This window comes from Carettochelys insculpta, chromosome 9, assembly GCF_033958435.1.
Source record: "Carettochelys insculpta isolate YL-2023 chromosome 9, ASM3395843v1, whole genome shotgun sequence".
NCBI classification, from domain to species: Eukaryota; Metazoa; Chordata; order Testudines; family Carettochelyidae; genus Carettochelys; species Carettochelys insculpta.
In genome coordinates, this window is record NC_134145.1 from 24,007 (window position 1) to 42,197 (window position 18,191).

General features: G+C 49.2%; 1 protein-coding gene across 1 annotated transcript in view; it reads right to left on the reverse strand.

The window, feature by feature from the left end:
• Window positions 1-2,101: 2,101 nt before the first annotated feature.
• The window catches only part of PIF1 (PIF1 5'-to-3' DNA helicase), a 118,251-nt gene continuing 102,161 nt past the window's right edge, over window positions 2,102-18,191 (reverse strand). Inside the window, exons 11-12 of the mRNA XM_075002974.1 lie at window positions 10,080-10,271; window positions 2,102-2,698 (exon numbers count right to left, since the gene is read on the reverse strand). Of these exons, the coding sequence (XP_074859075.1) occupies window positions 2,684-2,698; window positions 10,080-10,271 (207 nt within the window). The 3' untranslated portion in view covers window positions 2,102-2,683. The remainder of the gene's footprint in view (window positions 2,699-10,079; window positions 10,272-18,191) is intronic.

Sequence of the window (18,191 nt, forward strand, 5' to 3'; positions counted from 1 at the left end):
GCTCTATCTAGGCGTCTTTCTCTCCGCCACGCATCCCTCTCCGCCGGAAAACTGGCAAGGCCTAGAGAGCAGGGTCGCTGAGCGGTTGCGGAGGTGGACAGGGCTACTCCAGTGTCTCTCCCTCCGAGGGAGAGTGCTGGTGTTGAACCAACTAGTCCTGTCCATGCTCTGGCACCGCCTCAGCACCCTGGTCCCACCCCCCGGCTTCCTGGACCAGCTCCAGAGGTTAATCCTGGAGTTCTTCTGGCCAGGACTGCACTGGGTCCCTGCAGGGGTACTCCATCTCCCCCCGGAGGAGGGGGGACAGGGCCTGACCTGCACGCGCACTCAGGTCCATGTCTTCCGCCTCCAGGCCCTGCAGAGGCTTCTCGACACCAACAGTGCAGATAGTCCGGCGTGGAGCACGCTGGCGCACGCTTTCCTCTGCCGTTACCGAGGGCTCCGATGCGACCGGCAGCTCCTCTATTTATCCTGCAGAGACCGTCCGCGAGGCCTCTTGGAGCTGCCGGCCTTCTACCAGGACCTCCTCCGCACTTGGCGGCTGCTTGCAGCCTCCAGGTCCTTAGGGGCCACTGTGGGAGAAGACCTCCTCACGGAGCCCCTGCTACACAACCCCCACCTTCGTGTGCAGGCGGCGGAGTCTTGCACGGTGCGCCGGAGGCTGGTCCTAGGTGGAATCACCAGGGTCGGAGACCTCCTGGACTATGAGCGGGGGGACTGGATGGAGGCCCCGGCGCTCGCCCAGCGCATGGGGCTCTCCGACCTACGCTCCCCCCGTCTCGTACTCCGGGAGGTGAAGGCTGCCCTGCCCTCCACAGCTCACAGTTACCTCGGCCGGGTCCTGCGAGAGGGTGCACCCCGCCCCCCTCCCACTCCTAGCCCTCCGGACCTCTTCGTGGGCCCCTGGCTTCGCGATCCTGCCCGCCCCCCTCCCCCCCATCACCTCAGCCGGCTGCACACTTTCCAGCCGGTCCCCTTCCGAACCGCGCCTCGACACCTTCTGTACGCGCTCGTGCTTCACACGCTCCACTTCCCCACCCTCGTGTCCCGCCCCGATCACAAATGGCGGGACCTCTTGCCGTCATCGGAGGGTGGGGAGCCCCGGTGGGCCGGCCTCTACTCCACCTTGGTCCCGCGGCCCGCCGGGGACATCAGCTGGAGAATCCTCCACGGAGTGATGAGCACGGGCGTGTACCTGGCGCGGTTCACCCCCATCCCGGACACCTGTACCTTTTGCGGCATGAGGGAGAACCTGGCACACATCTACATCGAGTGCGCCAGGCTGCAGCCCCTCTTCCGGCTCCTCCAGAACCTCCTCTTGAGGTTCTGGCTGCACTTCTCCCCACACCTTCTCATCCTCTCACACCCTATCCGTGGCCCCACAAAGTCGCGGGACCTCCTCGTCAGCCTCCTCCTGGCCACGGCCAAAATGGCCATTTACAAAACCAGGGAGAGGAGGCTGGCGGGGGGGTGACCTGCGACTGTGAGGCCTACTTCCGTTCCTCCCTCCGCTCACGAATCCGAGAAGAGTTCCTCTGGGCGGCGTCCACCAACTCCCTGAACGCCTTTGAGGAACGGTGGGCGCTGTCTGGGGTCCTCTGCTCGGTGTCCCCCTCTGGCTCCCTTATTTTAAACCTTTGACCCTCACTCCCGCTCCTGGTTTTTCTTTCGTTGTCCCCCGTATTTACTTGGAACCGGGCTGTTTTTAATGGGTCCCCTCTCATCGTGAGAGGGGCCTTGTAGCCGTGGGCAGGCTATGCCTGCCCACTCCCCCGGCATCCAATAGGTAACCCTAACCCTAACCCTAACCCTAACCCTAAATCCTAAACCCTAACCCCCTAACCCTAACCCCTAACCCCTAGGAAAGAAACGGGTCAGCTTTGAAGTCACTGAGGCCATGGGCTTGTCTTAGTGGAAAATAGTTTACTGGACTCCAAGGACCCACCAAAGTGATACTGCAAGCAACTATTTCAAATTTGGGTCACATTGGAACTCTGTGAATTCATGATACACCCATAAGTCTCTCCACTCCTGCTTCTAATACTTGCTATGACCAATTGAAGTAAATACATCTTTTATTGCCATGAAATACTACCAAATTTAAGGACGCATATGACTTCACAAAATTTCATCCAGCAGTAAAACAGGTGAAACAGATAGCATCAAATATCTTTAAAGACAGGGTGTACTTTATATGACCAGCAGAGTGACATCCTGTTAGCACTTCGCCAGCTGGTGATTGCATACTTGCACACACTAGTATTCTGATCATTTTTCAGTACCCTCTCTGTGTGATGAGCGCCACAGCTCTCACGTTCCAGTTCAGCAGAGGAAGGCCACAGCTTGTTTCCCCTCCAGGTTGCCAAGGACTGGCTCTACATTGTGCAAGTATGCATAAATCATGAAGGCATAGACCAGTGTATGATACTATCATCTATCAAAAATAGGCAGCATGTAAACAAAGGTAGCGTTTTCCTCCAGCAAGTAAACTGCCTGAGCAGCTAGTGTTTTCACTGTGGGCATGTGTGAGCTTTGAGCCAATGAGGCAGAGACACAGGTTAACCAGTAGTATAAGATCTGTCCAACAACTTGGCTGCTGAGACCAGAACATTCTGTGCTTGTGCCTTCCAGAAGTAGTACAGGATATCCTCAGCTAGATTAATTCTTCTTTGCTTCAATGTATCTAGTATGGAGAAGCCTAGGGGAAAAAAGAGAAGTTACTCACCTGTGCAGTAACGATGGTTCTTCGAGATGTGTCCCCGTAGGTGCTCCACCATAGGTGTCGGGCTCGCCCCAGCGCCGCAGCTCAGAAAATCTCCAGCAGTCTCCATTGGGTCGCGCATGTGCTGATGCGCGTCAGCTCTTCGCGCGCTTACGGTCACGTGTGTGATCCGGTCCCCGCCAGTTCCTGATCAACCGCTCCGGATGTCTCTGAAAAATACAAAACAGAGCTCCGAAGTGGGGAGGAACGGGTGGGTAGTGGAGCACCCACGGGGACACATCTCGAAGAACCATCGTTACTACACAGGTGAGTAACTTCTCTTTCTTCTTCGAGTGGTCCCCGTGGGTGCTCCACAGTAGGTGACTACCCAGCAGTAACCCCGCCCCCGAAAAAGGAGGTGGGTACCCAATTCATGCGCAGCTTGCCCTTGAAAGGACTGCTGTCGACAGGCGTGTATCCTCATCAAGCATCCGGTGCATGGCGTAGTGCTTGGCAAAAGTGTCGTAGGAAGACCATGTCACCGCTCTGCAGATATCTCTCAGCGCGATTCCCTTGAAGAAGGCTGCCGACGCTGCCATCGCCCTAGTGGAGTGGGCCCTGGGCGGAACTGGCAGAAAAGTCTTGCGAAGCTCATAGCACTGTCTTATGCATGACACAATGTGATTTGAAATCCTCTGCGAAAACAGGCCTTCCCCTTTCGATGTGGATGCAATGGACACCAGGAGTCTGTCCGTTTTCCAGAAAGGCTTAGTTCTATCGATGTAGAAGGCCAGCGCCCTTCTCACATCTAATAAATGCAACCGTGCCTCTTTACTCGAATTGTGAGGCCTAGGATAAAACGAGGGCAATACTATGGGTTCGTTAATGTGAAAGTCTGAAGAGACCTTTGGAATGAAGGCTGGGTGCAAACGTAAGACCACCGCTTCCTTTGAGAATATTGTGCAGGGTGGCGTGGACATTATGGCTGTGAGCTCGCTCACTCTGCGAGCTGACGTGATTGCCAGAAGGAAAATTGTTTTCATGGTAAGTAGCCAAAGGGGAACTGTAGCCAATGGCTCAAAAGGCAGTCCCAAGAGCGTGTGGAGAACCAAGTCCAAACTCCATGACGACAGTATCAGTTTCCGAGGGGGGTACAGGTTTACCAACCCCTTTAGGAAGCGCGTGACAACAGGATGGGCGAATATGGTTGATCCCTGCTCTTCATGTCGAAAAGCTGATATAGCCGCAAGATGAACCTTTATGGAGGATAGAGAGAGCCCCTTTTGTTTGAGTTGTAGTAGGTAGTCCAGAATCATGGGTATAGGGGCATCCAGAGGTGTCAACTGCTTGGAAGAGCACCAAGAGGAAAAACGTGTCCATTTGTGCTCATAAGTCCTTCTGGTGGAAGTCCTCTGACTACACTCCAGGACTTGCTGCACTCCCTCTGAACGTGTAGTCTCTAGGGCACTGAGCCATGGATTAGCCATGCCTGTAGCCGAAGTCCCTGCGGGTGCGGATGCAGTATTGACCCTTGAGCCTGTGTGAGAAGGTCCGGTACTGTCGGTAGGGGAAACGGCCGGTGCTGTGCCATGCGTACAAGCAGTGGGAACCATTGTTGCCGATCCCAGGTTGGGACTATGAGTATCATGCATGCTCTCTCCCTTTTGGCTTTCTCCAAGACCTTGTGTATGAGTGTTGTGGGAGGGAACGCATAGAGTAGAGGGCCCTTCCATGGGATCATGAAGGCGTCCCCCAAGGATCCCTGTCCTATGCCCACTCTGGAGCAGTATCGGAGACATTTCTTCTTGTTGTGAGTGGCGAACAAATCTATTTGGGGAAACCCCCATCTGTGAAACAGTTGGTGAAGCAGGTCTGAATGGATCTGCCACTCGTGCGTGGGCGCAAAGTGTCTGCTGAGTTGGTCCGCCTTTACGTTGTGGACACCCGGTAAGTATGAAGCTCTTAAGGTTATATTGTTGGCAATGCACCAGTTCCACAACCGGACCGCCTCCGCACAGAGTGCACGAGATCTGGCCCCTCGTCGGTTTATATAAAACATGGTGGTGGTGTTGTCGGTATTTACGCCGACTACTTTCCCGCGCAGATAATTCCGAAAATGCCTGCACGCACTGAACACTGCTCTGAGTTCTAGTGTGTTTATATGCAGTGTCTTCTCTACAGGGGACCATAAACCTTGAATGGCTTTGTTGTCCATGTGTGCCCCCCATCCCATATGGGATGCATCTGTTGTAAGGAAAATAGTAATTTGTGGTTGGCGGAAAGGCACCCCGTTAGTAGATTCTTGGGGTTTGCCCACCATGTTAGTGACCTTCACGCCTCCGTTGTGGGTGATACCCTCCTGTGAACGGTATGGGCTGATGGTTTGTATACAGTCGCCGGCCAATGCTGCAATCCTCGCATGTGTAGTCTGGAGTTTTGTACTACAAACGTGGTGGTCGCCATGTGCCCCAGTAACTGTAAGCACGTTAAAACTGAAACAATGGGGCTGTATGTTATTAGTTGTACTAGAGACTCGATGGCACGAAAACGGGCATCGGGCAAATATACCCTTGATGTAACAGAGTCTATCTGAGCTTCTATAAATTCTATATTTTGTGTGGGCTCTGTCCTTTACTTTGAGAAGTTGATGATGAGGCCCAGTGAGGTAAATGTGTTTGTGGTGATGCGTATCATCTGTAATACCTCCACCTGGGAAGTTCCCTTTAGTAGGCAATCATCCAGGTACGGGAAGATGAAGACGCCTTGTCTGTGCAGGTATGCTGATACGACCGCCAGGGTCTTGGTGAAAACTCTGGGTGCCAAAGAGAGACCGAATGGAAGGACTCTGTACTGAAAATGATCTCTGCCTACTATGAACCGGAGGAAGCGCCTGTGCGCTGGATGAATTGTGATATGAAAATACGCATCCTGTAAGTCGAGGGCCGCAAACCAGTCTCCATCGCCTAGTGCCGTGATTATGGAAGCCATCATAGTCATTTTGAAGCATTGTTTGCGCAGGTATTGGTTTAGGGCCCATAGGTCCAAAATGGGTCTCCAACCTCCTGTCTTCTTCTCTGTCAAGAAGTACCAGGAGTAGAAACCTTTGCCCTGAAATTGCTCCGGTACTCTCTCCACCGCCCCTATGAACAGGAGGTGGTCCACCTCCCGTTTCAGCTCCCTGAGGTGAGAGGGGTCCCTGAGAAGGGGCGCGGTGGGAGGATTTGGTGGTGGTAACGATTGAAAGGTGATTGTGTACCCCGTGGCTATAATCTCCAATACCCACTTGTCTGAGGTGATGCTTTTCCATTGGGGGTAAAATGGCTTGAGCCGATGATGAAACGTGTTGAGATTGGCACTGAGAGATGGTCTTGGCTTCGTGACCCTCGACATACCCATCAAACCTGCTGCCTTATATTCTGCCCAGAGGAGACATGGCCTTGTTGTGGTCGACATCTAGGGCCCTTGTACTGTGGTGGCTGTTGATGATGCCCCTGGTCATACCCCCATTGAAAATGGGTACGTTGTGGTTGGTAACTATAACACCGCTGCTGAGGATAAAACTTCTTCCTCCTGTATGGTGGGGTATATATCCCCAAAGTCCGAAGTGTCGCTCTGGAGTCTTTACTAGAGTGCAAGACTGAGTCAGTTGATTCAGCAAATAATTTCAGTTTGTCAAAGGAAGGTCTGCGATTTTTACTTGCAGATCCTTGGGAATGCCTGATGTGTGGAGCCATGACTCTCTGCGCATTACCACCGCAGTGGCTACGGCACGAGCCACTGTGTCCGCTACGTCTAAGGCAATCTGGACTCCTGCTTGAGAAGCCGCGTATCCTTCTTGTACAATTGCCTTAAGGACCGGCTTTTTATCCTCCGGGAGAAAGTCCATGAGAGCGGTAAGCTTACAATAATTGTTGAAATTGTGGTTCGACAAATGGACAGCGTAGTTAGTCATGCGCAGCAGCAGGGTAGATGATGAGTAAGCCTTTCTACCCAGGAGGTCCAATTTCTTTATATCCTTGTCCGGTCCTCCGGATTTATACTGGGGCATTTTGGCTCTATGTTGAGAGGATTCAACCACTGGCAAATTTGGCTGTGGATGACTGAACAAAAACTCCATGCCTTTGGCAGGGACGAAGTACTTCTTATCTGCCCTCTTGTTGGTAGGAGGGGTGGAGGCTGGAGTCTGCCATACGTTAGTGACTGCCTCCATGATTGCATCGTCCAATGGTATGGCTATTTTAGAAGAAGCCGGAGGCCTGAGGTTTTTAAGGAGCTTGTGGTGTTTTTCCTGTACCTCCGCCACTTGAATGTCCTGAGATTGAGCCGCCCTTTTGAATAGCTCTTGAAATTGTTTTAGGTCATCTAGAGCAGAGATGTCCCCAGGAACAACCGCTTCGTCTGGGGAAGATGAGGAGGCGTCACTGTGGTATGTCTCCTCCAGTTCCTCGGGATCCTGGCTGTATTCATATGGTTGTCCTTTTGAGGTTTCGAAATGAGGTTCAAAATCCTTTGAACCAGTCTCTGATTGGGAAACTTGTGGTGTTCCCCCAGGTTGAAGCTGTGCACTGTGACATTGGTGAGGCGTTGACGGGGATCTACGACAAGATGCTGAACTCCTGTGTTGATGTCCCGAGTAATGGTGGCAGCCATAGCAACAAGGGCAGGGTCCCGGTGATGGAGACCTGGACCATGACCCAAAAGCGTAAGGATGATGCAAGGAATGACGTGATCGTCAAGATGACACCAACATAGGGGGAGATCCCCTGTGATGATACTCGTAGGGGTCTCTGTTGGAAGATGGTGAAAAGCGTCCAAATCCAGGAGATGGTCGTTGAAGAAAAGGGGATGGAAGCCTGTGGCAGGCTGATGGCGTTGCTGCTCGCTGAATCTCCGGGGGGGGGGGGGGGGGATCACGGTGATAATGGCAGCGCAATTACCTCAGGGAAGGGACTGCGGTGCTGGGTCTTTGTTTTGGCTTTTGCCCTCTCAGGTACCACGGGCAGTCTGATCGGTGCCGTGCTGAGTTCCACTGCCCCCAGTGCTGTGCTCGGTGCCGTCGTCCTCGGTGCCACTTGGGGCGTTTCGTCCGGCCCTGTTGGGCTCTGTGCCGGGTGTTGACGCTCCAGTGCCATCGGAGCCGAAAAGCTCAGTGCCGCAGTAGCCGGTGCCGATCTCTCCGGTGCCTGCACGGCCCTCGGTGCCGTCTCCTTCAGAGTCGCAGGCCCCTGTGCGGGTGCATGCACTGCGGCCTTCCCAGTAGAAGGGGCCAGGGGGCCCGGGCCCCTTCCTTCGCTCATCCGGCTCCCAGAGGTGATGGGCAGGGATCGAGCTGGTGAAGCCTTTTTCTTCTTCTGCACAGAGGAGGTCAAAGAGGCAGCCTTCCTCTTGTGCAAACCCGAAAAGCCCTCCTTATGGGGCTTGTCCAATGTGGCAGGCTGAAGGGCTTTGTCAAAGAGAAGCATTTTGAGCCTCCTCTCTCTATCTTTTCAAGCTCTATTTGTTAATTTAGAGCAATGAGAGCACTTCTGGGGGACATGGGTTTCCCCCAGGCACCGGATACATTTACTGTGCCCGTCTGAGGCAGGCATGGCCTCCCAGCAGGATTCACACTTTTTAAAACCGGGAGATGACATTGTTAAACTTTAAGTCCTTAAGTGCTAACGGTGCACTTAGCAGTCTATTTACCAAACAATAGCAACCGTTAACCATTGAATGCTTGTCAAAATAGCGGGCCCGCTCGAAGGCGGCCGCCTTGATCCTTAACTCAGTCTTTTGATTTTAGAAAAACTATATACACAGTAAAACTAATGTAGTAATAACTAAGTGACTATTAACTATAACTAGTAAAAACGAATAAAAACAGAGTTTATCTGTCTCAGGCGTTGGAGCCGGAGAGGATTCCGTCTGCAGCCGTTGGCGGTTGAGAAGGAACTGGCGGGGACCAGATCGCGCACGTGACCATAAGCGCGTGAAGAGCCAACGCGCATCGGCGTATGCGTGACCCGACGGAGACTGCTGGAGATTTTCCGAGCTGCAGCGCCGGGGCAAGCCTGACACCTATGGTGAAGCACCCACGGGGACCACTCGAAGAAGAACCAAAAGATTTCCAGTCAATCATTTCTCATTTAGTCCTTTTATGAAGGAGAAAAAACTCTCTCCTCTGTCCTGACCAGTGTTTAGTTAGTGTGCTATAACCTAAACAGGATATCATAGACTGAACATGCTTCTCTTTTTAATCTTAGTGCAAAACATCCCTCTTTCACATGTTTTTCCATCTACTCTTCCCTGATTTCTGCCAGTCCTGTTCCTCACATCATTATCCACCATCTCTCCACTTTTTGGAGGGACTAAGTTTCTGAGTTTTACTGCCTCTCTCTACTTATGTCAAGCTACAGGAGATCCTCAGTTCCTGATATAATGAATGAATGCCTGGAAAGAGTTAAACCAAGAGCAAGGGGTTCTCTGGTGGCAAGCAGCTGGGTGAGCCAATGGGAGAAGAGAAGGATCACAGTTGCCTGCTGAGAGGGATCTCCTTTGTCTTCTGGCCCAAGCAGAGAGAGCTCAAGATGAATAATTCTAAGAAGACTTAATAAAGCCAGTAAATATCCTGGCCACAACATAATCTGGGCATACAGATATGTAAGTAGAAAGGAAATGTTTAGTTAGATGCAATCAGGTTATTTTTGTTTTGGGTCTGGTGTAGTATTTCTTAGGCTGGTTGATGTATTTCCACTGTACTCTGTAACTGCTAAACTGAATCCTAGGGAAGTAATTGCTCTAACCTTGATTTTTGTTTTGGTTGCCTTGTGACATCTAGCCAACCAAGTATACTTTATCACCTTCATGGTGTATTTTCATCTTTTGTTTTCTTAATAAATTACTTTTTTAAGGCAATGATTTGATTCCTGTGTCCCAGAGGAGTGTCAGTGTGTATCAATGCCTAAAACTCAGATATAGAATCAGGTCAGATATAGAATCATAGAATCCTAGGGCTGGAAGGGACCTTAGGAGGTCGTCTAGTCCAGCCCCCTACCTAAAGCAGGATCAGCCCTAACTGAATCATCCCAGTCAGGACTTTGTCAAGATATCAGATTGCAGATTAATTTCTCCTCTTTGTTCCCAAGCTATCTCCAAAGGAGTGTTTAAAAGCTTGTTTACATCCCACATGGATATACCCCAAGTGTATTTTCCTGGGGTTTAAAGAGGGGGCAGTTTCCACTTGGGTGGTAGCAGCCACCACCCCAGGTCAGGGAATCTGTGACCTTGGGAAGCTTTTAGCTTAAGTCTATAGAGGCAAAGTATTTTAAGGTCTTTTGTGGGCCTCCACCTTTTGCACTCGGAGTGTCAGAGTGGGGATTGGCCTTGACATTGAAGTTACCTGAGATAGAAGTTGCTTTTTCTGTAAGTGATTGTAGAACTGTAGCACGTACGGATTGGCTCTCACAACACTGGGATCAAAATCCAGAACCCGGAGGCCTTCAAGGCTACGGGCTCGGGAAAGGGCAACATAAGCCTGACCGCTTTCAAAGACACGAGACAGGGAGATCTCCACACAGTCTAAAGACATGCCCTAGGGTATAGAAGACACAGGTAAAAGCAATGAGCCCACAAATACAAACCATTCCACAAATAAAACATCACATCTTCGTATGGGATCCACCACCATTACCCCCAGTATAGTGATGGAGGTATGATGCCAGGAAAATGCTGCTCCTATTAATATCCATCCCTTCCCAATGCAAAGGGAACTTCTCTATGAATTTGGGGATAGGGTTGAAAAAGGACATCCTAAGGACATTTAGACAAATTGGAGCATGACTGTTCTTAGTCTCTCTTCTCACTTCCTTTTAGACCCGTCTGTTAGGAATTCTGGTCTCCTGTGGTTAAAAAAGATTAAATAAAACTGGAAGGGTATAGAGGAGAGCTACTAGGATGATTAGAGGAACAGAAAACCTACCTTATAAGCTGAAACTTAAGGAGCTTGGCATGTTTAGCCCAACAAAATGAAGGATATGGGGAGGCATCATTGATGTTTATGAATACAGCAGAGGGATAAACAGTAGAGAAGGAAAGAAATTAAGGGTTAACGCTGCACAGAAACAGTGACCCTACACACTATTGGAATAATCGTTGAACAAAACGTATCTTGTGAGGGATCATTTAAAAACTAATAACCTGCTAGTCAATAATAGCATGGTGAGCTGTATGCAGCAGTATTGAATCTGAAGTTATGAATTGCCCCTGTACAATAGCACACATTCAAAACCAGACACTAGCGCCTAGGCCAAAAATGTTAAACATGTGTGACATTTGATACTTTGGAAGAGCACCCCACATATTCCTCATCATATGTAACTGTGACACTGAATATAAGACATGCTGTGTGAAATGCTGAGAAGAGCTTGTGACCTGCTAAAATTCACTGTTCCATCTAAATGTGTGTATCATTAGTGCATATGAAGTTATGAAATTGTGTTGTATGGCTGTCACTAAACCATGTTGTAAGAAAGAGCCAACAGCAAAGAGAGTAATTTAAACAAAAGCCCTGGTAGAGTATCAAATGACCATCAACAACTATTGTCCTGCAAAGGAGCTACAATTCAACGACTCAGCTACATAATGCCCCACCAAGAGAATTGTTCAACCTTGCCTGGGAACCCAGCAATGCCCATCAGACATGTCTGGATTTGAGTTCTGCAACTACATGGACTAAGGGTATAGAATCAAACACAGAAGACCTACATTTCACCTTTTTCAGGGCCCCTCTTATGCTGCAAGCAATGAAGACTGAAGTCCCCAACAGAGGAGGCTGGGTTAAGTTTGAGGGACAAACCAGAATATTAAAGGTTGCAGTTTCCAGTGGAACAAGAAAACTGGCTGATCTACATAAGGGTGGGCAAGATGGAGCCCGCGGCCAAATCCATCCCACCAAGACTTTTAATTGAGCCTATGTCCAGTCGTTGTGGCTGCAGAAGGAGGAGTACTTGGGTGCTGTCCCCATCCCCAGCAAAATCTCTCAGCTCCTATTGGTGAGAAACCAGCCCATGGGAGCTGACAGATTTTGCTGCAAGTGGGGGCACTGTAGCACAATTTCTCAGCTCCCATTGGCCCCTTTCCAGATAATAATAGTTGATAAATTTTGCTGGGATGGGGGGGGGCGTGTGTGAAAACAGCCAACAGTACCTCAGAGATTTTGGTGGGGGTGGGGGGCAGTGCAGCACAATTTCTCAGTTCCCATTGGCTGGTTTCCAGCCAATAGGAGCTCACTGATTTTGGTGGGATTGGGGACAGCACCTGAAGCCCAGTCTCCCAACAGAGAGACCACAAGGAAGAGCCAGTGGGCTGGGGCTCCTGGCTGGCAGGAAACCCTGCCTGAGAGTGCTGCTGGCCAGCAGCTGCTTAGGTAAGCACCACTGCTTAGGTAAGCATCCACTGGCCACAGCCTGCTTCTGTCACCACAGCCCAACTTCCTTGTAGACCATGCACTTGGTCCTACATGAGTCCCCCAAGCCACAGTCCTCTCCTGGCCCTGGACCCCAATCCTCTGCCGCCAGGCCACAACACCTTCTTTTACTCAGACTGCCTCCCAGACCCCACAACCTGTCCTCCACCCCAGTCCACTACTCCCAGCTCCCTTCTGCACCCTACCTCCACCCCAGATGTCGTGCCCCTCCCTCAATAGAAAAGCAAGGCGCTTGACCACTTACCACAATCTTGGAGTGTCCCCCACAATCAAAAATTATTGCCCACCCTGATCTAGATGCTGTCCAGTTTAATTGGGCTGAGAGTTTAAATTGCAAGCTTACATTTAATTTTCTTTTGGAACTGGACTCTGACTTTTTGCCTATCATTTCTAACCCTTTAAAAAATCTCTTCTGTAGTCAATAGATTTGTTTATCTTTAACAGTGAGTTTGCCTGAAGTGTCTTGTAATTGCTCAGCTATCAGTGTCTGGTGCATATCCACTTTCCACTGGTGAAGCTGTGAACCAATTAACTTTCCACTACTCATCTTAGATCTGCTGCGGAGTGGGAAGAGTGGGCAGTGTAATATACAGATAGGAACTATACATCTTCAAGAACCTCCAGTTACAGATAAGTAACCTTGTTTTCTTCTTTAAGTGAAAGCTCCTATTATATGCCACGCAGGGTGATTAACAGTCAGTATCTATATAGGAGGAAGGTGCAAGGAGAGTGATGACATGGAAAGGCGGACTGCTACCCTGAACAAAGCATCTGCCTTGGAAACATGCAATTGAGCATAGTGTAAAAGATGCTACCAAAAAAAAGGTGTACACTGAACACTATATATATATATATATATATATATATATATATATATCTGCAAGAAGCACACTGTGCAACACAGCCATGGAATGGACCTGTATCTCATCTGGTGGTCAGTGGCCACACCTGAGTCTGTGGCCATAACAGAGGAGGGAAAGGCAGTAGCCAGAGCATCTCTCCAGCCAACCGTGGATGCTACAGATGCAACATCTTTGCCATGGCAACAACTGCAGTAATGAGAGACAGTTCTTGGTTCCAGTTCTCTGGACTGCTCCAGGAGATCCAACTGATCAAGGACCTACCATGAGGGAAATTCCCTCTTCTTGGAGGGAATGGACTCACACCTTCAAAGCCTAAAATGCTCCAGGGACACCTTAAAGTCACAGGACTGCCACACTGACTCCAACTTGTAAGCATTATACGCTCCAACCTATGGGCTGATTTCACCCATGACAGCATCAACAGAGATAGGACTTTGCCTCTTCCTAAAACCCTTGTTTTATTGGCTTCTGCATTTGAAACTGTGACAGACCTTTTGAGAGTGCACCTGAGGATGAGGCACCAGTTGAGAATCTGGATGTCACCTCTACATTTGTGGATCTTTTCCCTCACTTACCAGATGTAAGTCAATATTTCAGACTAGTGGGTGCCCTGAATAGTAGAAGTGGGATATGTCCAAAATTTCATTTCTGCCCCTCCTTTCAACCCTTCATTCCTCCCTCCCTTTCCTTCTTCAAGTGCTTTGTCTCAAGAAACTTCTAACCTAGGAGGTACACAGTCATCTCAAAAGTTCGGATCAGTGGACGAGGTTGCACTGGACCCAAGAAGAAAGTTCCAACATGTTTATGTGCATTTTGTTCTCCCATGAGGGTCAAGTGCAGAGAGATGTATCTGTGATCACCACAGTGGGTGAGGATGGAAGGAAGGCCATTCTCAAGTAGATCAACATGTCTATTCTCCGTTATAATGAAGAGATCGCTTTTGGCAGGACGCTGAGTAGGGCATCCACGGGGTAGTCATAGTTGTAAATGATGCAGGTTCAGTTGAGTGAAAGGCAGGTTTTAGTTAAAACTGAAGTGGTGGAAGTCATATATTCTTGCACTGTCTGGAAGCTATCCTGTGGCAGATAAGCCTAAGTGGACATCATATCTGAGAGCTCCTATCTACTCCAAGGAGTAAAGTTAATTTTTTAGCATTGACACACAGTCAGGGAAGACAGAAGTAGAAGGCGTTAGGATGGTGATTCCCAAGTCTTGTCTTTGGACCATGTTGCTATCAGCCAGTCATCTAGATAGGGGAAAATGTGGAGTCCAACACTGGTGATGATTTGCCTCCATGGCAAAGCTTTTGTGAATACTTATGAGGCAGTGGTAAGTCTAAACAGGAGAACTCTGTATTGAAACATCAAGGTCATACCTTGAACCTCAGAACCTTCTGTGAGCTGGATACATATTGATATGAAAGTAGGCATCTTGCAAATCAAAAGCCAAAAACTAAATGCCTTTTTTTTAGGGACGGAGTGACTTTTGTAAGCGTGAACAAGTGACATGTTAGTTTGGGTATCTAAGAATTGAGGCATCCAAGATGGGTCTCCATCATCCTTTCTTTTAGGATAGCAGGAAGTAGTTTGAATAGTAACAGAGAGATAGCCGTGTTAGTTTGTATTCTATCAAAACAAAAAGGCAGTCCAGTAGCACTTTAAAGACCAACAAAATAATTAATTACATGGTGAGCTTTTGTGGGGCAGACCCACTTCTTCAGCCCACAGCCATACTACAACAGACTCAATATTTAAGGCACAGAGAATAACAAATATATATATATATCACCACCTAATTAAGTAGTTTGAATAGAACACTGTACCCTGAAAGTATCCCAGGACTGGTTCTGTGTCACCCCTCTGAAAGAGGAATTTCACCTCTAGTTGGAAAATGTAACAGTACAAGGTGACCATATTTCCCTATGGTGAATACAGGACAGCTGGTAGAATTGATCAAATTGAAGTGAGTTCAATCAGTCAATCACAACTATGTGGTGAATTCCCCAATCTCTCCAACATACTTTAAAAACTCCAGCGCCCAGCAGGGAGCCAGGGGGCTCAGCTATAAGGGCAGTATGACTTCTGTTTTGGGTCCAGCAGACTTAAGCCAGATGAATATAGTGGGTCTGGGGAGGCAGTGTCATCATCATCATCATCATCAACCACCACCACGGGCTCAGCATCTGTTGGTGTCTGATGTCTCGCTCACTATCTCCTTCCATCTCTTCCTGTCCAGTGCGGAGAGGCTTAGTTTCTGTAGACTAGCTCTGCACCAATCTACCATATCATCTACCCATTCTCTGTGGGGGTCAGCCTTGCCCATCCAAACCCTCCATTATGCCGAATCCCAGGATCTTGATTCTGCATAAGGTTCATTCTGCAAATATGCCTGAATAGCTGTAACTTGCATTGTACAACCTTCTGCAATGGTTCCCTTTTGGCTATATCTTCCTACATAATTCCTTGCTGGTGACCTTCTGCATCCATCCTATTCTCAGGCATTTTCTATAACAACTCCTCTTGAATGCCAATAACCCGCCCTTCAGATCTTTCATTATCACCTATGTCTCACACCCGTACAATGTGCTGCTGAATATACACGTTTTCAAGACTCTCAGCTTCATCCCTAAGAGAATCGCTTTGCTTTTCCAGATCTTATCCATAGCCTTCAAACTAGCTCTTCCTTTCTCTATTCTAGTTGCTATTTCCTTCTTACAGTCTAGATGATACATTATCTTGTTCCCCAGAGACATGAACTTCTCCACATTCTCTAGTTCAATCCCATCTACACTGATTTTCCTTCCTATATCCTTACCTCCAAATACTATTGTTTTTGTTTTATCAATGTTCCTCACTTCCACCCCATCAGGCCACTAAGCCTGGCTTGGCTAGAGTGGGAGGGGGAAGGGGAGCAACCAAAAATTTTAACTTAATGGAAGGGGATTCCGTTCAAAAAGTTTGAAAACAGCTCAGGGTTTAGGGAAGGGGTAGCTTGGGGTGTGGAAAGAGGAGTGACTGGGGGCTTTGTGCAGCAGAGGGTAGCCAAGGGTGCAGGGAGGGGGTAGCTAGAAGCAGTGTGTGGCCAGGGCGTGACTCAGGAAGTATCTCTATGTGCAGATGGAGGGTAGCTCAGGGTGCAGGCTAAGGGCAGCTAGGGTCTGTGTGCAGGCAGGCAGGTAGCTCAGAGTCTAGGGTAGGGATAGCTAGGGTCTGCATGTTTATTTGGTGGCTATCTCAGAGTGCAGGCAGGGGATAGCCCAGGAGACAGGCAGACAGTTGCTGGGAGCTGTGCACAAGCAGGGGGGTGGCTCAGGGTGCAAGGAGGAGGTAGCTAGAGGCTGCTTGGGGTGAGGGGGTAGCTCATGGGGCAGGGGCAGGGTAACTAGAGGCTGTATGCCAGGAAGTCTGTCCTCTAGCCCATTCTGAAGGGTCCCCCATCTGTGCAGCTCTTACTGGAAGTGTGAAAGAGGGGACTGAGAGCTGGCTAGGGGGAGGGAGAGAGAAATGGGTCTGTCCCTTAGTCTGTCTCTGCTCCGCACTTCCACTAAAGTTTGTGGGGGGAGGTGCATAACCAGTTCCCCCAACCCAGCTCTGCCCATGGGCTGTGGGGATGGGAGTTCTGTGCTGCATTGGCAGCAATAGGGATCCTAGATTCAGCCCTGAAACTCCAGGCTTCAATTTGGGGGAAAAATGGGAACTTTAGCCCATGGCTTCTGCTTTCAGACCTGCAGGGGTGCTAGGGCTTGGGCATCCAGTCTCTCAGCTCCCAGCTTCAATGGGAGGCAGGGGGAATGCTAGGGATCAGGGCTTCAGCCCCACAGCTAGTAAGGGCTGACAGACTCTTCCCACCCCTGTGAGAAACCCTGCTTGAGGGGTACAAATGGGGAGGGGTGACATACACCCCTCACTCAACCAAATACTCTATCATACTCAGGCTGCATTTTTCACCTGACTGGCTTCCTGTGCATCTGCCTCCGAGCCCTGCCTGAATGTACTACCTGCTCAGAAGTGCTCTACGCATGTGGATTGTGATGGAGGGTGTGATAGAAGCCTGGTTGTAAACTCTATGATATAGCCATTCTGGATCCAGGACTTGTTCACTGTGAGGGCTTTTCAGGCTTGCAAAAAGGGTAGCCAGTACATGCACTGATGTACAGAGGGTGGACAGTTTTCTCATGATACTCAGATACCCTTTACACAACGACTAGGTGTGTTGCTTGGATTACTGAGCTGTTGATACAGATAGAAGTGGTTCTGTGGACCTTAGGGTATATTTGAGGAAGCTTGTAGGTACAGTGGTGCTGTAGATGTGGAGCCCTTTAGCATTAGGATTAGGGTAGATGTGTAAATGCCCAAATATCTTCATGTGGCTCTTGACTCCTTTAGGAATTGTACTTAATCATCCATCTTCCAAATGAAGAGTTGTAATTCATTAAATGGTAGGTCTTCTATAATGTTCTACACCTTCCTGGAAAGGCTGAGAATTGTAATCAGGATTTCCTCCACATGACTATTCCTGTCATCAACATGTGATGCCATGACTGCAGAGTCCAATGCAGCCTGTAGCATGGACATGATGAACAACTTGCCTTCTTACAAAGAGTGCCTAGACTTGGTTGCTATCTCACAGAAGTAGGTTTGTTGGTGAACTCATCCATCCAGCCCTATTTGAAAGACTCATATTTCGTTCTCAGGGCTAAGTAGTTGAAGATATGAAATTGGAATCCTGCCAAGGAAATAATACCTTTCGATTCATGACACCTAGTCTCCTGTCCCATGTGTCAGAAGTGAGAAAGGATAGAGATGTTGCCACTTCAATTCTTCTAATAGCATCTCAAGAGCACTGACTGTTCTCTGCAGCAGCTCCTGGAACTGGCAGAAAGGAAGAGGTTAATACCAGATGTGGTAAACCCAGTGGTGGACCCTTACCTGGAAGCTTCCGGAGCCTTCTAGAAGGACAGTATACTGGGTGCTATTGGGGGGATCCATGGAGTGGGCGGGTGCAGCCCCCCCACAACTAAAAGGCCCCTCTTAGAGGGAGAGGGGACCCATTAAAAAAAAGGTCATGGCCCCAACAAAGTGCGGGGGACAACTAAAGAAAAAACAGGGACGGGAGTAGAGGTCAAAGGTTTAGAAGGAGGGAACCAGAAGGGGACACTGAGCAG